General features: G+C 43.5%; 1 protein-coding gene across 2 annotated transcripts in view; it reads right to left on the bottom strand.

Moving 5' to 3' along the window:
- Nucleotides 1–13,895: 13,895 nt before the first annotated feature.
- CSF3R (colony stimulating factor 3 receptor) overlaps nt 13,896–24,352 on the bottom strand; it is a 71,128-nt gene continuing 60,671 nt past the window's right edge. For both annotated transcript variants that reach the window (XM_066592039.1, XM_066592032.1), the window contains 4 exons: nt 23,379–23,519; nt 22,252–22,348; nt 21,621–21,699; nt 13,896–14,516 (listed from right to left, as the gene is read on the bottom strand). In XM_066592039.1, coding sequence (XP_066448136.1) covers nt 14,079–14,516; nt 21,621–21,699; nt 22,252–22,348; nt 23,379–23,519 — 755 coding nt within the window. In that variant the 3' untranslated portion in view covers nt 13,896–14,078. The remainder of the gene's footprint in view (nt 14,517–21,620; nt 21,700–22,251; nt 22,349–23,378; nt 23,520–24,352) is intronic.

Here is a 24,352-nt window from a genome sequence, read left to right on the forward strand (position 1 = left end):
CTCACCACAGAGACCCATCTGTCTATCTCAAGAATAGGGATCCTGTGTCCCCCTCCTCCTCGCTGCACCCACCCAAGTGAAGAGGATACTGAGTGGAGCGCTGGTGATCAGCACTCCTTTCACTTTCAATGCGACTGCCGAGATATGCAAGCTACACTCGCTCAGGTTATCACAAGCTCAAGTCCATGGACTTTCCTTGAACCATGTGCGTGTAGATACGGAGTATCAGTATGCAAGAGAGATATGGCAGAATGCTCTATTTCTCTGCATACCACACAGCGTGAGCCCTATACCTTGGTATAGGCAACGTATGCAACACTGTCCATATGCAATACATTGCGTAACCCACTGTGAAACAGAGCGGGGAATTAAAAAAAAGGCACTGCACATGTGATATGCGAGCATGATTATTATACTCGCAGCCATACACAGTGTTTTACTGTACTTTTTACGCGCACAAAAAAACACACAAACGTGTTCCCATTCATTATAATAGGCAAGTTAATTAGAGAAAATAGAGCATGCTGCACATGGAAAATACGCACATGTGAGCAAACCCGTTGAAATCAGTGGATTCTACTTACTCCGTATTGCGCATGCAAAACGCTGCACAAATTCGTTGGAGGTTAGCTATCTGAACAGTATGGGTCTAACCACGGGGATCGCCACTGACTGTCATATTGGAGGTGTTGTGTTCCCCTGTGAGACAAGAAATGAATGGAGCAACAGGGCATGTGCTCAGCCACCGCTCCATTCATTACTATTTAAGCGCAGGGGATTGCCGAGTTCAAGTGCTGAGCTATCTTTGGTGCAACCATTGAAATCAGGTGGAGCGCCTCTTGGGATCAATATGGATCCCTATGGATAGTTGATTCTGTGAGTCCAATGGGCCATAAATCGTAGAGGCGTGGATTGGATGGTAAAAATTCATGACAAGTTCCCTTTAAGCCTTAAGTGACCATGCTAATTTGTTCTTTAAGGGTAAGACGATTTTGATTGTGACATTGCAAGAGCCACAGCTCGTCGGCATAGCTATTTGAGGACTTGTTCTTTTGTGGAACGAGTTGTATTTTTTAATGGCACCACTCTGGGGTACATATATTGTGTTGAATAACTATTATTAAAGGAGATGTCCCGAGGCAGCAAGTGGGTCTATACACTTCTGTATGGCCATAATAATGCACTTTGTAATATACATTGTGCATTAATTATGAGCCATACAGAAGTTATAAAAAGTTTTTTACTTACCTGCTCCGTTGCTAGCGTCCTCGTCTCCATGGTGCCGACTAATTTTTGGCCTCCGATGGCCAAATTAGCCGCGCTTGCGCAGTCCGGGTCTTCAGCAGTCTTCTATGGAGCCGCTCGTGCCAGAGAGCGGCTCCGTGTAGCTCCGCCCCGTCACGTGCCGATTCCAGCCAATCAGGAGGCTGGAATCGGCAGTGGACCGCACAGAAGAGCTGCGGTCCACGGAGGCAGAGGATCCCGGCGGCCATCTTCAGAAGGTGAGTATGAAGACGCCGGACCGCCGGGATTCAGGTAAGCGCTGTGCGGGTGGTTTTTTTAACCCCTGCATCGGGGTTGTCTCGCGCCGAACGGGGGGGGGGTTTAAAAAAAAAAAAACCCGTTTCGGCGCGGGACATCTCCTTTAAAGGGGTTTTCCAGTGAAATACTACTGATGACCTATCAATGGATAGGTCATCAATGGTTCATCGGCTGGGGTCCGTCGCTCAGGACCCTGACCAAACAGCTAAGCGGGCGCATGCCACAATAACAAAGAGAACCGGGTCACACAGATAACTCGACTGCAGATCGTCTGGAGCAACCCGAGAGAACCTCCTTGAACCACTAATTTGCCTACACCAGTGTCCTGATGGTGGATGTAATCTGTTCTGGACTGTAACTTAAACTTCAAGTAAACGAGCTCTACTAACTGTTCCTGGTTTTGCTCTGAAACGTTAACTCTGTGTGTGGACTGTTTATTGTCATCTTATGGATTCACTGCAGAGGATGGAATGGTGGCGTCACGAGTGACAAGGACTTGAGGTAAACCACAGTTTGGGTTACCCCCGTGAAAGTTCCCCCAGCGGTAACTTGGACGGGTCCCGTGCTACCCCCAGGGGGAGGAGATGGTAGAACCCTGTGACAAGGCCCAAAATCTACCCTGCTGTCTCCTCGGCTGTGGGCCTGCTCCTCGGACGTTGCAGGCCGGAGCTTTATGGTGTCATGAACAGGATGATTCCTTTGCGCCTGTCCCCAACAAGACAGAGAGAAAAGTGCTTCCAACATTTTTTTCCAGACCGGAGAGGAAGCATAATGTCTGCGTCTATGTGTCTAAGGAGTTTTTGTTGTTTCCAGCCCTCTGAGCACTCTGAAGGATTTCCCCGGAGACACAAGACGGAGTTCCTGCAGAGAGAAATGCAGAGTGAAGAAAATCCTCCACCCATTCCTACATTGCCAAGATGTGTTATGCCCTGAGTCGGAGACGTGTGGAATTGTTGAACCCTGTTGTGTTGCCTAGTTTGCACTTTCTAATTGTTACAAAGGGTAATGCACTTGGACCCACAAGATGGTGTCCAGCCTTCTTACTCAACCCATACTTTGGAGCTCGCATAAAATCCCCTTCCAGCGGAACAGTAACCAGAGACAGGGGACCGCCCATAGGAGGAGTCAGCCAGCTCGGTAAATGAGCCGATGGATCTTTCTTTACAGACCTACACGAGCATTCACCCAGGCGAGATGGCGACTAAAGTGATCCATGGAGTTCATGCCAGATACCCTCCTGCTCAACCCTGCTTTTATTGGGTCGACAAGCTGGAGCTTCAGAGGCTGGCTTTGCCACTACCAACACCCATTGCTCCACCGTCTACAACTGCTTCCCCATTACCGGGGAATACTCCTGCTTCTTCTGCTGCCTCCACCTTGACTACTTTTGCTCCTCCTGTGAGGGAACTTCCACGGAGCCTACAGCGATACCATTCCAGAGACGGCTACGTAGAGAGCCGGTACCCACCTTGGATACTTCTCCATGAAGACAATGAGGAGGTCAGAAATTTGTTGCCCCCACACTAATTCCCCTTTGTGAGAGAGTATGGAGACCAAAATTTTAATTTTATTTTTGTGGATGACCGGAGAGATCGCATTTCACCGCCACCTTACTTTGTGCCGTACAATATTACCAAAGGATTCTCCTTGGAATATCCCAGCATGACACAAGGACCTACCTTGCAGAGACCCCATACGGTACCCCAAGCATCTGGTGAGGAGGACATTGAGAGACCTTCAGAACTGCACTCATCATGGCGGCAGCCAGACCAGGGCTGTTTTGAGCTGGCATGAGAGTCTGAGGAAATTTCGGATTGAGAGGTGAGAGCCTTTATGTGAGCTAGTCCCTCTCTATGTTCTTCGATTGGGATTCGGTCCTGTGACAGCAGTGCCACACCCACAGGCTTCAGCGCTGAATCTGAGCTCGAGGAACCCACTGCCACTTACCAAGTGACTACGTGGTGCTAAAGAGACTACATTTTAATGCTAGCCTTTTGTTGCCAGAAACTTTATGCTATTATTCTTTGTTAAGCCCAAAATAGACTCAGAATGTAATAATTACCTCTGCATAGCCTGAAAATGTTCTGCAGATGTTTAGAAAAAAAATTTCTATTGCATTATTATTACAAATGTTTAGTAATGTTAAGATGTTTAAGACAATGTGCAAGAGGATGTTAGGAGTTATAAGTAAAGTCACTTGCACTTCAAGGAGTGTTTGAGCTTGGATGATTGCATGCAAATGCTGTTTGGAAGGTTCTATCTACATGTCTCCACTAATCCACATTATGTGTGAGCCAGTGATAGTCTGTTATCTCGTCTGTCACAGGGGATACAGCTTCATTTTTCTCAACTCGGTTGGGGGTATTGACTTCTAGCTACTGCCCTTCATGTAGTTTTTCCGGGAAAATGATAATCATTCCAATTATCCTGAATTCTTTAAACCTGCCAGTCACCCTCTTCTATTTTTTGTCTAGCTACAGTGACGTATTTGTTCTCTTTTTGTATTCTTTAGTCTTTCGGGAGAAGAGTCATGTAAGTGCCCCATAGCAATGCTAGTGTATTTTGGATTCCGTCCAACCTAGCAATAAACTCCATTGGTTATGGCCATACCACTTCAAATACATACTGTCATATATTAAGGCTTTACAAAGAAAGTGACGTCTAAGGTATTCTGAGTACACTGGGATGGGTAAGCTCTGAGTAGTAACCAGAGGGGGAGTAAGTGTTAAGGTTATGCCTTGCACCCTTCATAACAGAGCAGATGGTCCTTCAAATGATTTACGGGTAGCCCATTGAGACTGACCAACTTCGCACATATACTCTGTTTTGAAGAGGAACCAGGGTGCTTGTTTGAAGTAGGGGGGACTGTAGTGGTCCAGAGTTAACGGGGGCCCCTCCATAAGTATGAATGTGTTTGTCTTGTGCAATTGTGTTGTCAGTGTCTTCAATGTGGGTGCATTTGATGTGTATTGCACCTCTGCAGTACTGAATGGGTTAACGTGTGGGTTATGGCTGGAAAATGTATCTTGTGGTGTGTCATGTGACCATGTAATACATATGTGATTACAAGGTGTATGCAAGAGTTCTTGTCTTGGTCTTGGGTCTTGGTTCTTAGTCTGGGCAGATCTGAGAGACTTGGAGTGATTAGGAGAACTGTGCCTTGTCCTACAAGGAGCCCTGGGATAAAAGAGCCTGAGCGATTGCCTTGTGTGTGCCCTGGGTCCAATCTACCCAGGCCTTTATGCTAATGACCTGGAGGACTGCAAGTGTGAGAGAAACCGCCACGCAGCGCTGAGTGCCTTTTCCTAAACATGAGTGTGTATCGGTAGAGAGAGAGAGAGAAAGAGAGAAAGAGTTTGCCGGAAACCGGGTCACGCAGATAACTCGACTGTGGATCGTCTGGAGTAACCTGAGAGAACCTCCCTGTGACACCACTAATTTGCCTACACCAGTGTCCTGATGGTGGATGTAATCTGTTTTGGACTGTAACTTAAACTTCAAATAAACGAGCTCTACCAACTGTTCCTGGTTTAGCTCTGAAATGTTAACTCTGTGTGGACTCTTTATTGTCATCTTATGGATTCACCGCAGAGGACAGAATGGTGGCATCACAAGTGACAAGGACTTGAGGTAAACCACAGATTGGGTTACCCCCTTAAAAGTTTCCCCAGTGGTAACTTGGATGGGTCCCATGCTACCCCCAGGGGAGGAGATGGTAAAGCCCCATGACAAGGCCCAAAATCTACCCCGCTGTCTCCTTGGCTGTGGGCCCGCTCCTCGGACACTGCAGCAGGAAGTCTGATATGAAACCAAATGTGTCTGTTTGGGGTGTCAGGCAGTGGGTGTCAGGTTGTGCTGCTGGGGTTTGTTGTTCAACGGTTTCCAGCAGCACAGCTCCACAGGTGTGGCATGTTTGTGCTGGCTGGGTGTGGAGTTCTCCAGCCAGCCAAACACCACAAGTTTGTTGTGTATATATATATATATATATATACATATATATATATATATATATATATATATATACACATACATACATACACACACACACACACACACACACACATATATATATATATATACCAGCCCTCTGCTAGAGGAAGCTGGTTTCCCAACACCCTGGTGTTTGCCCCATGCATGGTGTTTGTAGGTGTGTGAACAGTGTTGTGTTTTGTTTGTCTGTGCAGTTGGCCGAAGATTAGGTGTGGACAGTCCTGTTTTGTGTGTGTGATGTGTTCATTGGGTCTGTGCAGTTGGCCAGACAAGGTGTATGAACAGTCCTGTTGTGTGCAAATCCCTGGCGTGTTGGTGTGAACTGCATCCTGTCCTGCTGTGGATCGTTTGCCATCTAGGGTGAGGTAGGTCCTTAGGTTCTAGCATGGGGCGGCTCCTGTAGGGACGATCGCTTTGCATGCAGGCAGGTTTCACGTGGTAGTTATCTTGTTAGAGTAAGGAACCATGAGACAATGAGGACCCTTGAAGCAGACTCACAGACTTAAGTGTCTTGGCCAATTCACAAACCAATGCCTCGTACATTCTATAGCAGTTTCATCTGTTATGTGTGCAGGTATGTATGGTGAGTGTCTTGAGCGTTTGTCAGTTGTTGGTCTAGTTGTTATGTCTATCTGTGAATATCGTTTGCAGTTCTGCGGTTCACAGATGAAGGAAACATTACAGTAGGCCTACACCTTGTCAGCTATGGTTGCTGAATGTGTAGTCAGTGGCCAGGCAGGCCTACGACTTGTTTGTTTATCCATTTTGATGGGACACTTTATTGCTGTGAAAAAAATAAATCGGGTGCAACCACTTGTGAACCCAAATCCAGTGTGTTGTAATGCAATTACTTTGTGTACCAACCTTCTTATCCCAGAAGAGATGCTGTTGCCATGAGCAGACTTATCCCCCAAATGTCACAATAGTGACAACGTGGGGTATGTCATCTCAATGGCTGGCCATCATTCTGGGTATGATGGTTGGCACACTCACAAAATTCATTCAGACTGTATATATGGTTTTAACTGGTCAGATCAGCGATAATCACTCTTCATAACAAGCACTTTACAGCAATACAGTACGCAATAATTCCAGAACGCAAGCAAAATCTAGGCTGTCCGGCCACTAACTCACATATTTAGCATTCCTTGGTACTAGGTCTACTACCTTCACATTAGCCAGCTCATATACAGTAAAAACCCTTTCTTTGCTAGCCAGTGTCCTACACTTTTGTCACCTAGTGTCACAAATGCTCCACTACAGTGGCCACTGTGCCCCTTGTGTGTATATACTATATATAAATAAGCACAAGTACACAATGTGATACGCAAACCACACACCATGACACACACATGTAGGTAGACTTTTTCATTTATACATATTGTGACACGCATTTATACATACTGTGATACACCACACATACAGTGGGTCCAGAACGTATTCAAACCCTTTCAGTTTTTTACATTTCGTTATGTTGTGGTCATGTGTAAATTAAAAAGAAATGTAAAGCTTTTTCACCATCTATCTGCACTTTTTTGTCATTCTTCTCTGCAGAGTCAAGGTCTGTCAGGTTGGATGGGGCCCTATGGACAGCCATTTTCAGGTCTCTTCAGAGATGTTCGATAGGGTTAAAGTTAGGGCTCTGTCTGTGCCACTCAAGGACATTTACAGAGTCCCTAAAGCACTCCTGTGTAGTCTTGGCTGTGTTTTTAGAGTCATTGTCTTGTTGGAAGGTGCACCTTCTGCCCAGTTTGCCTCCTTGCGAATGAGATCAGAGTTTCATTAAGAATATCTCTGTACTTTGCTCTCCACCAACCTTGACTAATCTCCCTGTCCCAGCGGCTGAAAAACTCTCCCACAGCACGATGTTGCCACAACCATGCTCCACTGTAGGGATGGTATTGAACTAGTCAAGAGCAGTGCCTGGTGTCAGGACAGTGTCCGGGATATGGGGGTCCCTGAGAAATCCCGCAACCCCTGTCCCTGCCTACTTGCCCCCCTGGGCTAACCCCCAGGGCGACAACTGGGCGGCGGTCCCTACCCTCACTAGGGAAGCGGGACACGGGAAGACAAACAGACACTGAAGACAAACAAACGGTAGAGTGGTCAGACAATTCGGGTCGGCAACAGGAGGGTACGCAGTACAGAGGAGAAGGCAAAAACGTAGTCAAGGTCCAAAAGCAGAGGTCAGAAAAGTCGGGGTCACAAGAGTAGTCAAGGTAAACGAGGGTGCAGCTGGAGAACCAAACTAACACTGGCAAGGGCTGGAAGGAAAACACACACATTTAAATGCTGTCAGGGCTCCTGCCCCAGCAGCTGATTGGGGCGGGGAGCCTGACAGCAGCAGTGCAATTCAAGGAGGTGCTGGGGACACGCCCCCAGCCTTGCTGAACAGACAGTTACCAAGGAAGCCTGCTTGGTAGTCAAGTAAATAGAGAAGCACCTGCTGCCTCCCTAGCAACCCGCGGCGACCAGTTTTACAGCGGCCCGGGGAGATCACTAGAACTGGGGCTCCCCTACGCCGCACTCCTGTAACCCGGGTGGCAGGATCGGTGGTGTGGGCACAGCGGCCCCGAGAGTTGCTGGTTCTGACACCTGGTTTCCCCCAGACATAATGCTTAGAATTCAGGCCAAAAAGTTTATCACACCAGGGAATCTTGTTTTAGTTTCTTTTTGGCAAACTCGAGATGGGTTTTCTTGCGTCTTTTACTAAGGAGAGGCTTCTTTCTGGCCACTTTGTCATAAAATCAGATTGGTGGAGAGTTGCAATAATGGTTGACCTTCTGGAAGTTTCTCCCATCTACAGACAGGATCTTTGGAGCTCACTCAGTGACCATTGGGTTCTTGGTCACCTCTCTTACCAAGCCCCTTCTCCCGATTACTTTATTTGGTCGGTTGGCCAGTTCGATGAAAAGTTCTGATTGTTCCAAGCTTCCATTTAAGAATTATAGAGGCCGCTGTGCTCTTGGAAACTTCTGATGCAGCAGACATTTTTTATAGCCTTCTCCAGATCTGTGCCTTCATACAATCCTGTCTCTGAGCTCTGCCGGCAGTTCTTTCCTCCTTATGGCTTGGTTTTGGCTCTGATATGCATGTGAGACCTTATATAGATAGGTGGACTCTAGTCAAGGTGTAGAAACATCTCAAAGATGATCAAGAGAATAGGGAGACCCCAGAACTAAATTTCAAGTGTCAGTGCCAGTGTGGTTCACCTTTGAGGGCAACCCGCCATGCTGAATTGTATGTTGTGTCATCACTTGGTTGCAAGTTTGCATGGTGCACCACGCGTATCATTAGGCCGGCACCATTTGTATGCTTTATCTGTGTGCAAGAATGGTACGAGTCACCTACTCCCCTCAGTATAAGGCTTTATTCACACGAGCGTTTTCACGCCGGCTGAAAATCACAACCATTCGTTCGCATGGGCGATTTTGCAGTTCGTAAAAAAGTTGTGCCCGTAAAAATAGCACATACGCAAACTAGATTGGCGACCGAAATTATTCGCTGCCGGAAAAGATAGGTCTTGCGCTATCTTTCGACTGATATATGCTGCCGGCTCCTGTAAACTATGGGAGCTAGGAAAAAAAAGGAAGGGGAGGGAGTTTAGCAGCGTTCAACACAGGGTAAAGCTTACAGCTGCCTCTATTTAGGCATTTGAAGTCATTCCAAGGATTTATGCCGAGTAAGGGATTTCCGGGCTGCAGCATATTTTTTTCGCTAATACTTTGCACTTGGCTGTATGAATGGACGAAAAATACTAATTAGGCTCGGGACTTGATCACATCTTTTCTTCATTCACAGAATTTTACAGTGCGTGCGGGCCCAAAAACGCATATGCTCATGTGAAGGAGCCCTAAGGTAGGTGTGTGAGTGGTTGTTCATCAGTATTTTGCACCCGTAAGTGAAAATGGAAAATAAAAAATATCCAGTATAGCGCTTCACGGGATGAAGGATGGATGAAATATATCTTTCTACACCATAAGGTGAAGCTTTATTGCAACGCGTTTCGACCCTATAAAGGGCCTTTTTCAAGCTAGATGCTCGAAAAAGGCCCTTTATAGGGTCAAAACGCGTTGCAATAAAGCTTCACCTTATGGTGTAGAAAGATATATTTCATCCATCCTTCATCCCGTGAAGCGCTATACTGGATATTTTTTATTTTCCATTTTCACTTACTGGGCTCCCTAGCCATAGGGACCCCAGATATCCAAGCAGCTCTCCGGACAGGATAGGGAAGGAGGATCGTCCAATCTATTTACCTACAGGCTATCCCGGATTTGGAGGTACTAGTGAGTTCACCCAACCCAGGGTCACTCACTTAGTACCGGGTAAGTCATTTTTCTTCATCTATTGATCATATTTTCATTCAGCACTGAAGGAGCGCTATTACTGATCCCGACACCATTGTTATTTTGCACCCGTGCAATAATCCTTCATTTAGCAATTTGGCTGTCTGCCTGCTGAGGGATGTGGGGCTTCTACATGTCCTTCTTTTTTGCATTTATATATTGGTAAATATGTGGCCACTTTCTGTGATTTTTTTTTGTTATACCAAAGGATCAGAATGCTCATGTCAATATAAAATGTTAGGTTTTTCATTTCAAAAAGGTGTCTAACATACTGTTTTCACGGTTATGTTAAAGCAATCACTTAAGGCTACGATACCCATTGTGTATCACTTAGATTATCAATCAGGTATGCCTACTTTTTATTAGGATGCATCGGAGAGGAAACACGTGACACTATATGGTGTCTCAGGCTTTCTTCTGAAGCACGTTCATTGAATCCACCTTGTTATAGTAAATCTGACGTAGGCTGATCACATGCTCGCCTTGCTCCCTCAGCACCATTTATTGATTATTTTCACAGTTAAATGGTGCCCCAGGCAAATATGACATTGAGTATGTGCTGCATTTATACGCACCATCGCTATTCTCAGCTGAATCTGCGATGGAACCTCCGGAAGGAGGTTCCGACACAAATGTGAAACCAGCCTTATATAGCCAAACATGTTGTGCATTTCTGTCCACTCTGCTAACAAACTTTAATCTTCAATAAAATAATTTCCAGTATATCCAATTAGAGAGTCACCAGGTGATTTTTTCCCAATCATTATATAACTAATTCCCCAGTATATTTAAGACTGCTGGCATTACCTTGTTCAGTTATTCCTTCTCTGCAGGTGGGTCACATGTTCTCATTATGAGTACCTGAGGTTTTCTTTGTTTGGTGCTTTCTCAAGTCACCAGAATTCCTGTATGTGGAAACTCCTTGGACTGTACCAAACAGGCTCTTCATAAGGAGGGAAAAAATCTTATCGTAGGCTCCACTCAGCATTCCAGTCAGTATTTGGCATCAGTATTTGTAAGCCAAAACCAGGACTGTGTCCAAAATACAGGAAATGTGCAAATCTTTTCATTGTACCTTTTCTCTGTAGGTTCCATTCCTGGTTTTAGCTTACACTGATGCAAAATATTGACTAGAATACAGCTGTGTGAATGTGGCTTTTCTCATGATGATTAGAGGCTCCTCTCACACAGTTAAAATGAAGATCACAGATCAGCTTTCCCGACTGTATACACATGGTCTACATCATCTTTAGGTGAATATAGAGAGTAACGATGATCACACTGCCCTCAGGGCAGGCAAATATGGTGTCGGCTCTAGCTGTTTATGTGATGCTTTGCTGATGCTTCATGGGATTGCTAGCACAGCATGGAGGAATATAAAACAGGGAGAAATCGAACAATGAAGATGATGACTGATAAGTATCAGACAAGAGGCTACACTGCATGGAAGTGATAGTACATAGGAGACATCCAGGGTGTGATAGATAATCAGATGGGTGATAGATAAACCAGAGGGTTACAGGCATGGAAAGATGGGTTTTTACTGGAGTGTGGCCCTTTGGGCAAACAAAATGAAGAGGTCTGTCTAATCCAACCAATCACATTTTATTTCTGTAATGTTAATTCACACTCACAGCAAAATAGACTCTAGCTTATAATGTAGATAGTATAGATCTCTTATGTAATAACACTATGTAACTATAATGAAAGACAATTATAGTAAACACACCAGACATTTATTCTACTATGGCAATGATGACTACTACTACTAAAACTACTACTGAAACGTAACCTTATATAGAAGTACACATATAATGGGAGAATAAAGTGCAGAGCAGAATTTGAACAAACTGCTAGAAATAATGAGAGAAAACATTTTATAAATCTCGACCACATTAGCTGCTTTACGGTAGAGACAGAGTGGTACTGAAGCAATGCCTCTAAACATCTTGTTGGCATGGGACTGATTATGATCACCAGGGTTTCTCCGCATGTCTCTACCCTTATAGATTATAGTATGTGTGCGTTTTGAAAAAAGGGAAAGTAATGATGAACCAATACATTCCTTAACCATTGGGCTCTTTTGATTTCATCCAGATGGCTAAGTTTTCTAGTGCAGAAAAGAACTAAGGCAAGTATAAACTAAGCCAAACATATTTATACATAGATGTAACAACTTATATAAAAAGGTGTATACAGGTCTTATTTCTATATTTACCTAGATTTGCTGTTAGTTGAGTCAACAGCATGCTGATTATTTTTAGCCGCCTGCACCCACGCATGTGGGATCTCACAGCAGGATCCGACCCGGTGCCCGGCAGGCAACCCCAGCATACCTCTCCGGCGCCTTTTCTTCTGCGGATGTGCTGGCTGGCGTGCCAGCGCACATGCGCAGTAGAGGTGACGCCGCGCCGTCGCTATGGTGATAACGTGGCTCTCATGATCATTCTGCAATGATGATTGCAGAATGGCTGCGGGACGGATGGCTTCCATTGAAGTAGCCTGCACAAAATTGCGGCATGCTGCAACTTCTTCCCTGCTAGCGGAACATTGCAATCGATTTCCGCTCGCGGGCAGGAAATTGCGTATTGTCATAGCATGCTATGGACTGGATTTGCTGCAGAATTTCGGAGGCGGACACCCGCTCCGGGTTTTTGCAATGCAAATCTGCCCGTGTGCAGGCAGCCTTATGCTGCTTTTAATTTTGGGGATTTTAGAAACCATTAGTTATAGCTTTAAAAGGCACAACATTCTGACCGCACAGCATGGGGTGTGCTGCATTGAGTATTGTGGATGTCTAGGCACTGGTAAGATATATCTCCTTTGCGGCACACACATAAATTACAATATGAGCGGCCTCTTCACATTTGCTTCCTTAGGCCTTGTTTCACATGGTATATTTTTTCACATCAAAATCCATGTTGGAGTATGTGTCATTTTAGCTTCCTATTTAGTTCAATGGGAATTTGCACCATGGTTCATATGGGGCAGATTTGAAATCTGCATCGCAGAAAAAAATTAGAAAATCTACACATGGATTAACCCCAATGAATACATTTGCCTAAAATGTATTATAAGATACCCTAGAAGAAAATCTTACATAGTTTTAACACTAGGGCTCCTGTGGCTGCTGCTGTGTCCAGGAGCAACAGAGTTTATTTGCTGCTGCTAGTTACACAATAGTATGCTTGGAAGATGAAGTCATCTCTTCAATGAGCTCTAATTCAAGGCTCAAACAATAGCTAGGTGTTGTGCACGTTAAAGGGGTTATCCGGTTATCGTACAACAATAAAAACAAAAATAGCTGTACTTACCCATCCTCTGCCAGGGAGATCCTGCTCTGTAGCCCCACCGTCCTCTGAGTGTTCGTTGTGGAAGATGATGTCACAGAAAGTCACCTCAGCAACCAATCAGAGACTGTAGCTTTACCGTTTCAAACTCCTGGCATCATAGCGCCCAGGATGTGAGTGCTGACGCTAGGAGAACTTGCGGTGGCGCTGCAGCCACTGATTTTTGTGGAGGTGATGTCACAGGAAATCACTTGACCACTGCAACCAGAGACCAGAAGGACAGCGCTGGATCCCCATGGCAGAGAACGGGTAAGTACTGCTTAACTTTTTGATATTTTAACAAAGTTGGTGGTATAAGAGCAACGTTGTCCAGTAACTGGACAACCCCTTTAATGTATTGGAACAATTAATGGACTGCTTGAATTCTGAGACATGCTCTGTTGTGAAACAGTTAAGAACTATGCAGTTGGGAAGATGGAACAAAACCTCTACAGTGCCACCTATTGGAAGGCAACATTCCTGCAAGTCAATTTCAGACTTTTTAAACAAGCCTTATGACTGTGTAAGCCAAAGCCAAAATAACCATACACAGACAGCTGTGTCGAGGTTATTCCAAGGTTATTCTGGCTTTGGCTCACATCTCCCAGCCATTGTTATAAAACTTGCTTAAAAGTCGAACACTGACTTGCAGGAATGTTGTCTTCCAATAGGTGGTGCTGCAGAGGTATTGTTCCATCTTCTATTTGCATATTTTCCAGAGGAGCACGAATGGCCTTATAACTCTCCACTCCTTCTAGGTGCTCTCCTTATGGAGAAATGATACTCTTCCTGAAAAATGCAGTAGCATATGTGAAAAAAAGGATATTGGCTAGTTGCAGACCGCTCCATGAAACAAGCTGAATGCAGCTCAATCCTCGTGGAGCTGCAAAGCATTGAGAAGAGGAAAGTCTTTCATATGTTCCTCTTCCATCAAGAACACATTGTCCTCATGGTTGCTGAAGTGAAACCATGTATTTTCGTATTTTTGGGGGCTGGGTGATACATCACAGAGAAGTGGTTGTGTGGAGTCAGATCTTACATAGACAGAGGTTGGAGGACTCTGTTGACGGTAACCCTCAGTGATCACCTTTGCATACTGGACAGTGTCAACATTGATGTAATGCCTCCACTTATTTGCAACCTCTGGGGATGTTTGTTTACTGGATGCATGTCCATAATATTCAAGAGAGTTAACGTTGACTTGATTTTCGAGAGGTGGATTCTTTCCTTGCCATCCCTCCACAATGTTGAGTTCACTTGTGATAATCTGAGAAACATCACTGATGTTAAAAGTCATCTCGGGCGTCTGCAAAAGGAAACCACTGATTATTAGAAGCCAAAAGAAATACTATATTTTAATGTAAAGGTAAATTATACCTTAATATATATAAACATGCCTCATGCCTTTAACCCCTTAATGACGCGGCCCCTTTTTTTTTTTCATTTTCGTTTTTTCCTCCCCCCTTTAAAAAAATCGTAACTCCTTTATTTATCCATTGACGTTGCTGTTTGAGAGTTTTTTCTTTTGCAGGACGAGTTGTAGTTTTCAATGGTGCTATTTAGTGTATCATATAATGTACTGGAAAACTTTTACAAAATTCTAAGTGGAGTAAAATGAAAAAAAAAAACGACATTCCGCCATCTTTCAGTGCGTCTTGTTTTTACGGCGCACAAACTGCAACAAAAGCGACATGGTAACTTTATTCTATGGGTCAGTACGATTACTACGATACAAAACTTGTATAGTTTTTTTTTACTATACTACTCTTCTTTTTTTTTCCAGACATTTAATTTTTTTCAATTATCTTCTGCCGTCATCTTGTGCGCGCAATAACTTTTTAATTTTTCTGTTGTTGACGTAGTTGAGCAAGGGCTCATTTTTTGCAGGATGTCCTGAAGTTTCCGTTAGTACTAATTTGGAATACATATGACTTTTTGATCACTTTTTATTGCGTTTTTTTCTGGGAGACAGGGTGACTGAAAAAGTGCATTTCTGGCGTTCTTTATTTTTTTTTTCGGAAGACGTTCACCGTGCAGGGCAAATAATGTGCTACTTTGATAGAGCCAACTTTTACAGATGCGGCGATACCAGATATGTATTTTTATTTTATTATTTAGATTTTTTAATTTTAGATATGGCAAAAGGGGGGTGATTTAATATACGATGCTTTGATCGCTCCTGCAGTATGACGTAATGTTGTATACTGCAATTTCACAGGCAGCCTATCAAGCCACCCCACGGGGATGGCTTCATAGGCAGTCTCTCAAGGCAGCCCTGGGGCCTTTCAGATGGCCCCCGGCTGCCATGACACCTGCATGACTCCCCCGATCTCACCGTGGGGGGGCCGTGGGGCACCCCCAAACATTGTTCGGGGGATTTAAATGCCGCTATCAGAATTGACAGCGGCATTTAAAGTGTTAATAGCCGCGACCGGCCGATCGCAGCTATTGCCCGCGGGTGTCAGCTGTAATAAACAGCTGACGCCCGCACTGTATGAAGAGAGGTCGCCCCGCAACCTCTCTTCTTACATACCCCGACGCTCCAGCACGTAAATGTACGTCCTGGAGCAGGAAGGGGTTAAAGAGGACCCAGCATCTCTCTTACATGTCTAACTTTTGGTTAGACTGATTTTGGTGCAGGTTTGCTGTGGAATTGCAGTGTTATGTATGATAAGACTAATTGGTGCAACTAAAGACTAGTGTTGCTCGTTTTGATAGGCTTTTTTTTCACAAAATGAAATTAGGTAAATCTCAACAGATTTTTGGCTAAAATCGCAGGAATTTCTGTTTATGGCCTTAGACATTGTTCAAAGTCATCAGTCCGGCCACTACAAATTATCTGCAGACCTTACACAGATAGCAGTGGGGTTTGTGGAATTAAATTATGCTGAGCCAAATAATGACAGTGCAGAAATATACAAGCTATAGTCTGTGGCCTTCTATTCTCACAATATTTTTTTTAATTAACATATAAGAAAAAGGAAACTCAACAGAAAAACAACAAATACACACAGTGCATGTCAGCAGCCTCAGACATCATTCAACCATTAGACAGGCTACTATGAATTATTTGCAGGCCTACACAGCTAGTAGTGCAGTTTGGGGAATTCAATTACACCGTGCACAAATATACAAGCTGCAATGTGTCACCTTTTGTTCTCACATATTGTGCCACCCAGGAAATGTGGCTTATTTAATTAGCAATGTTTTTTTTGTTAATATAAAACAAAAAGGAAACCCCACAGGGAAACAGCAAATACACACAGTGTGTGTTAGTGGCCTCAGTCATTGTTGAAAGTCACCAGTCCAGTCAGTAAGAATTATTTGCAAGCCTTACACAGCTAGCAGTGGTTTTCTGTAAACTACAAAAGTTAGCTGCTAAGTTACATAAAACTACACTAAAAAGTAGACAACAAAAAAATAAAAATGAAACATGAAGAAAGCAAAGGGTAGGTAGTGATGGTGTTGCAGATGGTAGAGGATGGACCAAGTTGGCATTTCAAGCCACTTCCACTGAAGAAACAGTTCGATGTTCTGCAGCAGCTGAGGAAAGCCTGCTGCCATTCCTTAGAAATCGTTTTGCCTGTGTGTTACATCAGCAGAATGTAGAACAGGTCGTAGAATAGATGACGCCACACACCTCAAATACCACTACCTTCTGTTGCTCACAGGCACACAGTAGTCAGTCTGCACTAGTCAGCCATGAGCATCATTCCTCTGCTTCATTCCATGGAAAAACTCCCACACTGTCCGAAGCAGTCCACAAGGATCAGTCTAATGAACAATTTGATCATTCAGTCTCATGGATGTCAATGCTGTAGCCCAAATAAAATTTAAAACACGTTAGGAACGTAAACAACCTCAACATAGCATGTATAAATAGTCACATGGAGTCACACCACCCGCTGCCTTGGAGAGTCCACCTAGGCAGAGAGCAAAGAGTCAGCCTCATCCTGCTCCCTCTTCCACTGCCATCTCTCTCCCTGTTCATGCAGTAGCCTTTGAGTACAGAAAGGCAATTGTGTATAGGGTCAGTAGCACACCTACTTTAGGCTTCTCCTCTGCAAATGTTAATCGGACTGCAGGCTTCAGAACCAAGAGTGGCAAATGAAGAGCAGAAGTTGAGCCACCACCATTACCTTCACTGACATTAATACCCCATGATCCTGTGTGTCCCAAGTCAGCAGCTTACCCTCCATCGCCCAGCTACGGGAACATTAAAAAAATATCACCCCAACTATCCAAGAGCACAGAGCCTGAAGCAAGCATTGCACAGCTGCTCGTCTTGGAAATGCTGCCCTTCAGGCTAGACGGGCCACTCAAATAGAGCACTCGCCCTGAAAATGGCGAACCTGCTGCAAGAGAAAAGCTGACTCCTGGTCAAAGATGAACAAGCAACATGGACCATGGAACACCAAACTAGAGTATTCAGCACTAAATTTCTAAACCTAGAATCTCTGAGAAAAAAACCCAGAGCACAGGTCTACAGAGCTCAAAACCACTGAACACAGGTCCATACGTCACTGGCCAGAATGCAGAAAGTGTAACAGGCATACTTTATGCAAAAGATTCATTTTAAAAATCCACACATAGAAATTGATAGGCTGACTGGGCTGATAGAAAACCCAGACAGCCTATCAGCATGGGAACCAAAAGGATATGTTATGCCCTTGGTATCTTGTGCCAAATAATACTGCACATGCGCTACCTGGCGCATCATGTGGTCATTGGCTGATGTTGTGACATCATCTGGACCAGCATCAGAAACCAGGAAATCACAGCACTGTTGGTGCCGTGACAGTACCTCCCCTTCAAGGTGGCCTCTGGACCAGACGTCAAAGGCTTCCCATCATGAAACCTCTTAAACAGATGACCGACATTGACAACTGCTGCTTAAACCCGTGTTTCCTCCTCTATTCCTTAACCCTGCCAGTGCACAAGATATTGTAAAGAATCACGAACTTGACTGAGATTTAAAATTCTACCATTGACCATGACTGGTAAAAGAACTCTGAAGAAAGAGTAGAGATAGGGAACAGCACTTCCGATATAAGTCCAAAAATACACTTACAGGCTTTTAAAGGTGCACGATCCAAAGCAAAGGTCCGGACCCAAAGACCAAAAAATAGCAGGACATCTATATAGGTTGTGTTGAATCAGCACTCCAGGGGTTCTTTCAGAAGGTAAAAAACGGTTTATTCATCAATGGTAAAACATAGCTGCAACGTTTCGATCCTTACAGACACTGGATCTTTGTCAAGCTTGACAAAGATCCAGTGTGTGCAAGGATCGAAACGTTGCAGCTGTTTTATCATTGAGCAATAAACCGTTTTTTACCTTCTGAAAGAACCTCTGGAGTGCTGATTCAACACAACCTATATAGATGTCCTGGTAAAAGAACTCTGTTATGGATTGGAGAAGAGATTTCTTAAACAGGAACTTCTGAAAAACAAGTGATTAGTGACGGAGGTTTTTTGCTTTTTTCCATTTTAGTTTTTTCCTCCTCCCTTTTAAAAAATCGTAACTCCTTTATTTATTTATCGACGTCGCTGTATGAGGGCTTGTTTTTTGCGGGACGAGTTGTAGTTTTCAATGGTGCTATTTAATGTACCATGTAATGTACTGGAAAGCTTTTAAAAAATTCTAAGTGGAGAGAAAAGGACAAAAACGACGTTCCACCATCTTTCATTGCGTCCTGTTTCTACAGCGCACAAACTGCAACAAAAATGACCCGATAACTTTATTCTATGGGTCAGTACGATTACTACGATACAAAACTTGTATAGTTTTTTTTTTGCTGTACTACTTGTATTTCTTTTTTAAGATATTTTTCATTTTCTGCGCACAATAATTTTTTTATTTTTCCGTCAACATAGTTGAGTGCGGGCTCATTTTGTCCGGTACGTCCTGTCGTTTCCGTTGGTACCTTTTTTGCAAATAATTGACTTTTTGATTGCTTTTTATAACATTTTTTCTTGGAGATAGGGTGACCAAAAAAGTGCATTTCTGGCGTTCTTTATCTTTTTTCATACCACATTCACCGTGTGGGGTAAATAATACATTAATTTGATAGATCGTACTTTTACGGACGCAGTGATACCAAACACGTATTTTTGCTTGAATATTTTGATTTTTTTTATTGCAAATTTGGCAAAAGGGGGGTTTTTTGAACTTCTATAACTTTTTTTAAAATAATTAGTAAAACTTTTTTGTTCTTATTTTTATTTTTTCTTTTAGTCCTCCTAGAGGACTACAACCAGCGATGCTTTGATCGCTCCTGCAGTATGACGTAATGCTATAGCATTACGTCATACTGCTTTTTGAGAGGCAGTCTATCAAGCCACCCTACGGGGATGGCTTGATAGGCAGTCTCCCAAGGCAGCTCTGGGGCCTTTCAGAAGGCCCCCGGCTTCCATGACACCTGTATGGCTCCCCCGATCTCACCCGGGGGGGGGGGAGGGGGGAAGGCGTACGGGACTGTCAGAATTGATAGCGTCAATTAAAGGGTTAATAGCTATTGCCCGCGGGTGTCAGCTGTAATAAACAGCTGACGCCCGCACTGTATGGAGGGAGATAGCAGCGCTATCTCCCTCCATACACGTCCTGCAATGGCAGGACGTAAAAACACTATTGGGCCGTCATTAAGGGGTTAAAAGATTGTGGAATTTCCAACCTAAGTGATGAAGGATTAATGACTTCAATAATTCTTTATGGACCAATAAACCTAGGTCCTAATTTATAAAAAGAGAGTTTAAGTTTAATATTTTTGGTAGAACGCTAAAGTTTCTTCCCTACTGCCAAACTTGACCTACTGACCTCCTATCAGCTGCTTTTTTATACCCTGAAGCTGAATACTTAACGTTCTTTTGGACCTCTTTCCATATTGCAGCAAGATGAGACAAAAAGTCATGTTCTTTGGGCACATCAGAGACAAAAGCAGAAAAAGAACCAAAACAAGGGTGAAGACCATAATTACAGAAAACCGGAGATGTAACAGTTTCATGTGGATAATTATTTAGTGCGAACTCTGCCAAAGCCAAGAAAGACTCCTAATCTTCCTGTCTATCAGAAACAAAACAATGTACTGTTTTAAACTATGAATTAATCTTCCCATTTGGTCATTCATCTCAGGATGGCAAGAAGAGGAAAAGACATAACTGAATTTTTAGACGGTTACATAAAGAACAACAAAACTTTGACACATATTGAACCCCTATATTTACCAGAAACCCGTGTACGTTATCAATATTGTTAATAAAAAATGTTGCTAAAACCATATTATTCAGACGTTCAGGCAAAGTAACACATTTTACTAAAGTGATCGACTACCACCTAAATGGTTGTATTTCCTTCAGAATCTGGTAGGTCAGTAATGAAATCCATTGACAAGTGAGTCCAAGGTCTCTTCGGAATTAGCAATTGTAATAACGATGCCTCCTATTCAGAGGCGTAACTTGAAGCTTCTGGGCCCCAATGAAAAATCTGTAATGGGGCCCCCAACTATAATGCTTTATTCATAGTACTGGGCTCCCTATATGGAAACGGGAGGTCTTATGGGCCCCCTAAGGCTCGTGGGCCCGGGTGCAACCGCATCCCCTGCATCCCCTATAGTTATGCCTCTGCTCCTATTACAATTACAACTCAATATTGCTAGTTCTGAGGATATGTCATCAATAGTAAAAGCCTGGAATACTCCTCTAATGGTCCTATATAAAGGTAGTTTGCAAAATCTGATGAAATTATGTTTTTTGTTGATAGAAATGTTGCAGATTTTAGAACGATACCCATATTTATTTATGTAGTCATATACATTCAATTTATAGACTGCATTATTAAGGGCTCATGCCGCGATGGATTACGCAGCATAGTCCGCCACGGCGCTCCCCAAAACCCCCATATTTACCACTCCGGATCCGCCATATACGTCCGGCATGAAGGGCTGGCGCGGATGTGCAGTTGAACGCATGACACGCTGTCAGTGTCAGATGATGCGGCCGGCGGTGGGCAGAGCCGTGTATTCACGCGATACTTCCGCTGTACTACAGCAGAAGTATAGTGTGATGGCCAGCTTCCATTGACTACAATGGAAGCCGGCCACGCGCATTTAGAACATGCTGCAGTTTATTTCATGCTGTGGAATTCCGCAGCGTAAACATTCAGCTATTAGGTTCAATAGAACCTAATAGCTGTGGGGCAACGCTGCGGATTTCCGCCGCGTAAATCGCGGCAGAAATCCAGCCGTGGGCATTAGCCCAAAAGGTAAAGTCCCCTGGTGTAAGCACCGAGTCATGACTGACGGCTAGGTTGTTGTCACATCGTTTTCATTTTATTTACTGTAGTCCAGTCAATCTTAGAGGAGATGTAACACACTATTTTAATAAAACTAATAAAATGGATGGTGCTTGCTCACCTTTTCTAAGAAGGAGGTCCACTTTTGAATTTGACTGTTGGCAGGGTCTGGAACAACAGGCCAGAACCGACTCTTCATTCTGGTATGATTAAAGAAAACAAGACATTAACAACTGAAGAAATAGTGTAACATTTGAATACATTGTATTTAGAGATCGAATTATGGTACTACTAAAAACAATAAGACGCAGGTGCATACAGATAACTCAGCAGTTAGGCAGCTTTCACATCTGCGGCGAGGAACCCCCTGGCGGAATGGGTCCATCGTATGACAGAACCAAACAGCGTTGAACAGATCTCATTGGCTATAATGGGGTTTGTTCGGTTTCCGTGCAGCTGACTGGCATTTTACCGAAAGAAAAAGCACAGCATTAAGAGCTATTGTTTTCTGGTATTTTGTGCCAGATCAGGTTCCAGCGTAGATGTGAGCCCGGCCTTATACATCACATCTACCAGGGACACCAAGCTAGGCAATAACAGTTATGTACAGAAATAGGAGTTATAGAAACAGTTTGGGAGGCAAGAACAGTTGAAAGATGGTACATGTCTATATAGAAAACATTATCCCTAGTGTGTAGCAGAGCTGTTAGGGTGAAGTCTTGGATCACTGCTTTATAGATTACTGGATTTACCTTTCACATTTCATGATACAGATAATAATCATGAAAATCATTATCAGGAATCCAATCAGAATGAAAATCAGGATCATCATATTGGTATATTCAGCATCTGTGTGGTAAAGATTAATTTTCAATGTAAATACTGTATATGAACAATCTAAAACATTTTCTTCTATTACCATTGCTCAGAACAATGTGCCTTACAGTTACATCTGGAGTTTCTATATACATGTTAACAAAGGGGCTAGATTTTAATCTCAAGAGAAGATCCGGTGAGTTAGGCCATAAAATAGTATGTATCTTTAAGTCTTAGCTACCCTGTCTGTACTGTTGACTTTATGGATGGGTGGACCGTAATCAATTTCACTGGTCTCAGACCTCCCCAATTGTGTCATGGTTAGGCCACCTGCACACTAGCGTTTGCCGACACATACCACACGCAGCAGTACGTAATACATGCTAAGATACAGCATGTTGCGTTTTTTTTTCTTTTTGCGTGCTCATTTTGTGTGCTGTGTGAGAGAGGCGCCGTTGAAAGTAATGTAGTTAGTTACCACGTATTACGCACACAAAACCCACACGTTTTCATCCAACTTTATAAAGTTTCAGTTGGGGACAGTGTGTCCTGGCGTATGAGATTGCGGCATGCAGGGATTCTGTATAGTGGCAGACTAAGTCAATTTTACAGCATATAGTGGAGCACATCACAAAGTTTTTTTTGCAGACTCTCATTGATGGGGGGCTCAAGCTTTCCTTTAACAGTGACAGGTAGAGTCAGGGGCGTAACTAAAGGCTCAGGGGCCCTGATGCAAAAGGTGAGCTGGGGTCCCCCCTCTATCTGTACCTGTACCCGTACCCATACCTAAACCATGCAGAGGCATAACTTGAAGCTTCTGGGCCCCAATGCAAAACCTGTAACAGGGTCCCCAACTATAATGCTTTATTCATAGTACTGGGCTCCCTATATGGAGAAGAGAGGCCTTATGGGCCCCCTAAGGCTCCTGGGCCCGGATGCAACCGCATCCCCTGCACCCTCTATAGTTACGCCCCTGGCTAGAGTGTTAAATTCCAGGAGGAGAGTTGCCTCTTAGCTGATAAAGCCCTTTACAATTCACAAATTTGTTGAACATCTTGCTTACCTATTACACCAGTTTGAAATGTTCTAACAGTCCCATTCACACTGCCTCCAGATGTGGAGCTCATTAGAAACAACTGATATGTGGTTAATGGGAGCAAATTTGTGATGATGCATTTTGTTGTTGAGCCATTTACAGTTGAGCCTAAAACAAGGATGCAATATTTATTTCCATAAAAGTGCTATAACAAAGTTATAATTATCCACAAGCAAAAAGTCTAGCAGTAGGCATGATGGAAGTCAAACCAAGTCTTTATTGATATATAGTATGATGCGATGAAAACAAATACAAAAAACACAGCCAGCACGGCTTATGCTTTACCTACAACCCATAGGTATGACTACAGTTTGCTGCAGCGTGATAGTCCATTTTAATCATTTACAAATTACAATGAAAACAACCAGAAATTAAAGGGATCTATGTACCTTTTGCTGCCCTCACTGAGGACAGTATAAAGTAGTCACAGAGACGCTGTCACTTTTGGGGTAAAGTGCAATCGTTTTGAAGAAGTTAAGCTTACACACATTTTTTTTGTTCTAGTTTTTTTCATCCTTGCGTTCAAAGAGCTACTGTATAACTTTTTATTTCTTTGTTGACACAACTGTATGAGGTCCTGGTTTTTGCAGGACAAGTTGTATTTTTTAAAGGTACTAATTATTTAAATAACCATATAATGTATTGGAAAATTTTTTAAATTTCTGAGTGGGGTGCGATGGGAAAAAATGCAATTGTGTCATTTTTTATGGTGTTCACGGTGTGGTAAAAATGACACATTACGGCTAGCTTCACACGGGACAATGCGATATCAGTCCATGAATCATTCATGGCCCAATATTTCCCTCACCATCCATGTGAGAGCCCCGTCCATGGATGCGAAGGCTTTTCATGTGAAAACAACCTCGCTTCCACAGGGACGCAGGAAATCCCCTACCGCGGAGGTCACAGCTATGGCAGAAAATAATGGGAGTCCTCCCATT

Source organism: Eleutherodactylus coqui, chromosome 1 (assembly GCF_035609145.1).
Source record: "Eleutherodactylus coqui strain aEleCoq1 chromosome 1, aEleCoq1.hap1, whole genome shotgun sequence".
NCBI lineage: Eukaryota > Metazoa > Chordata > Amphibia > Anura > Eleutherodactylidae > Eleutherodactylus > Eleutherodactylus coqui.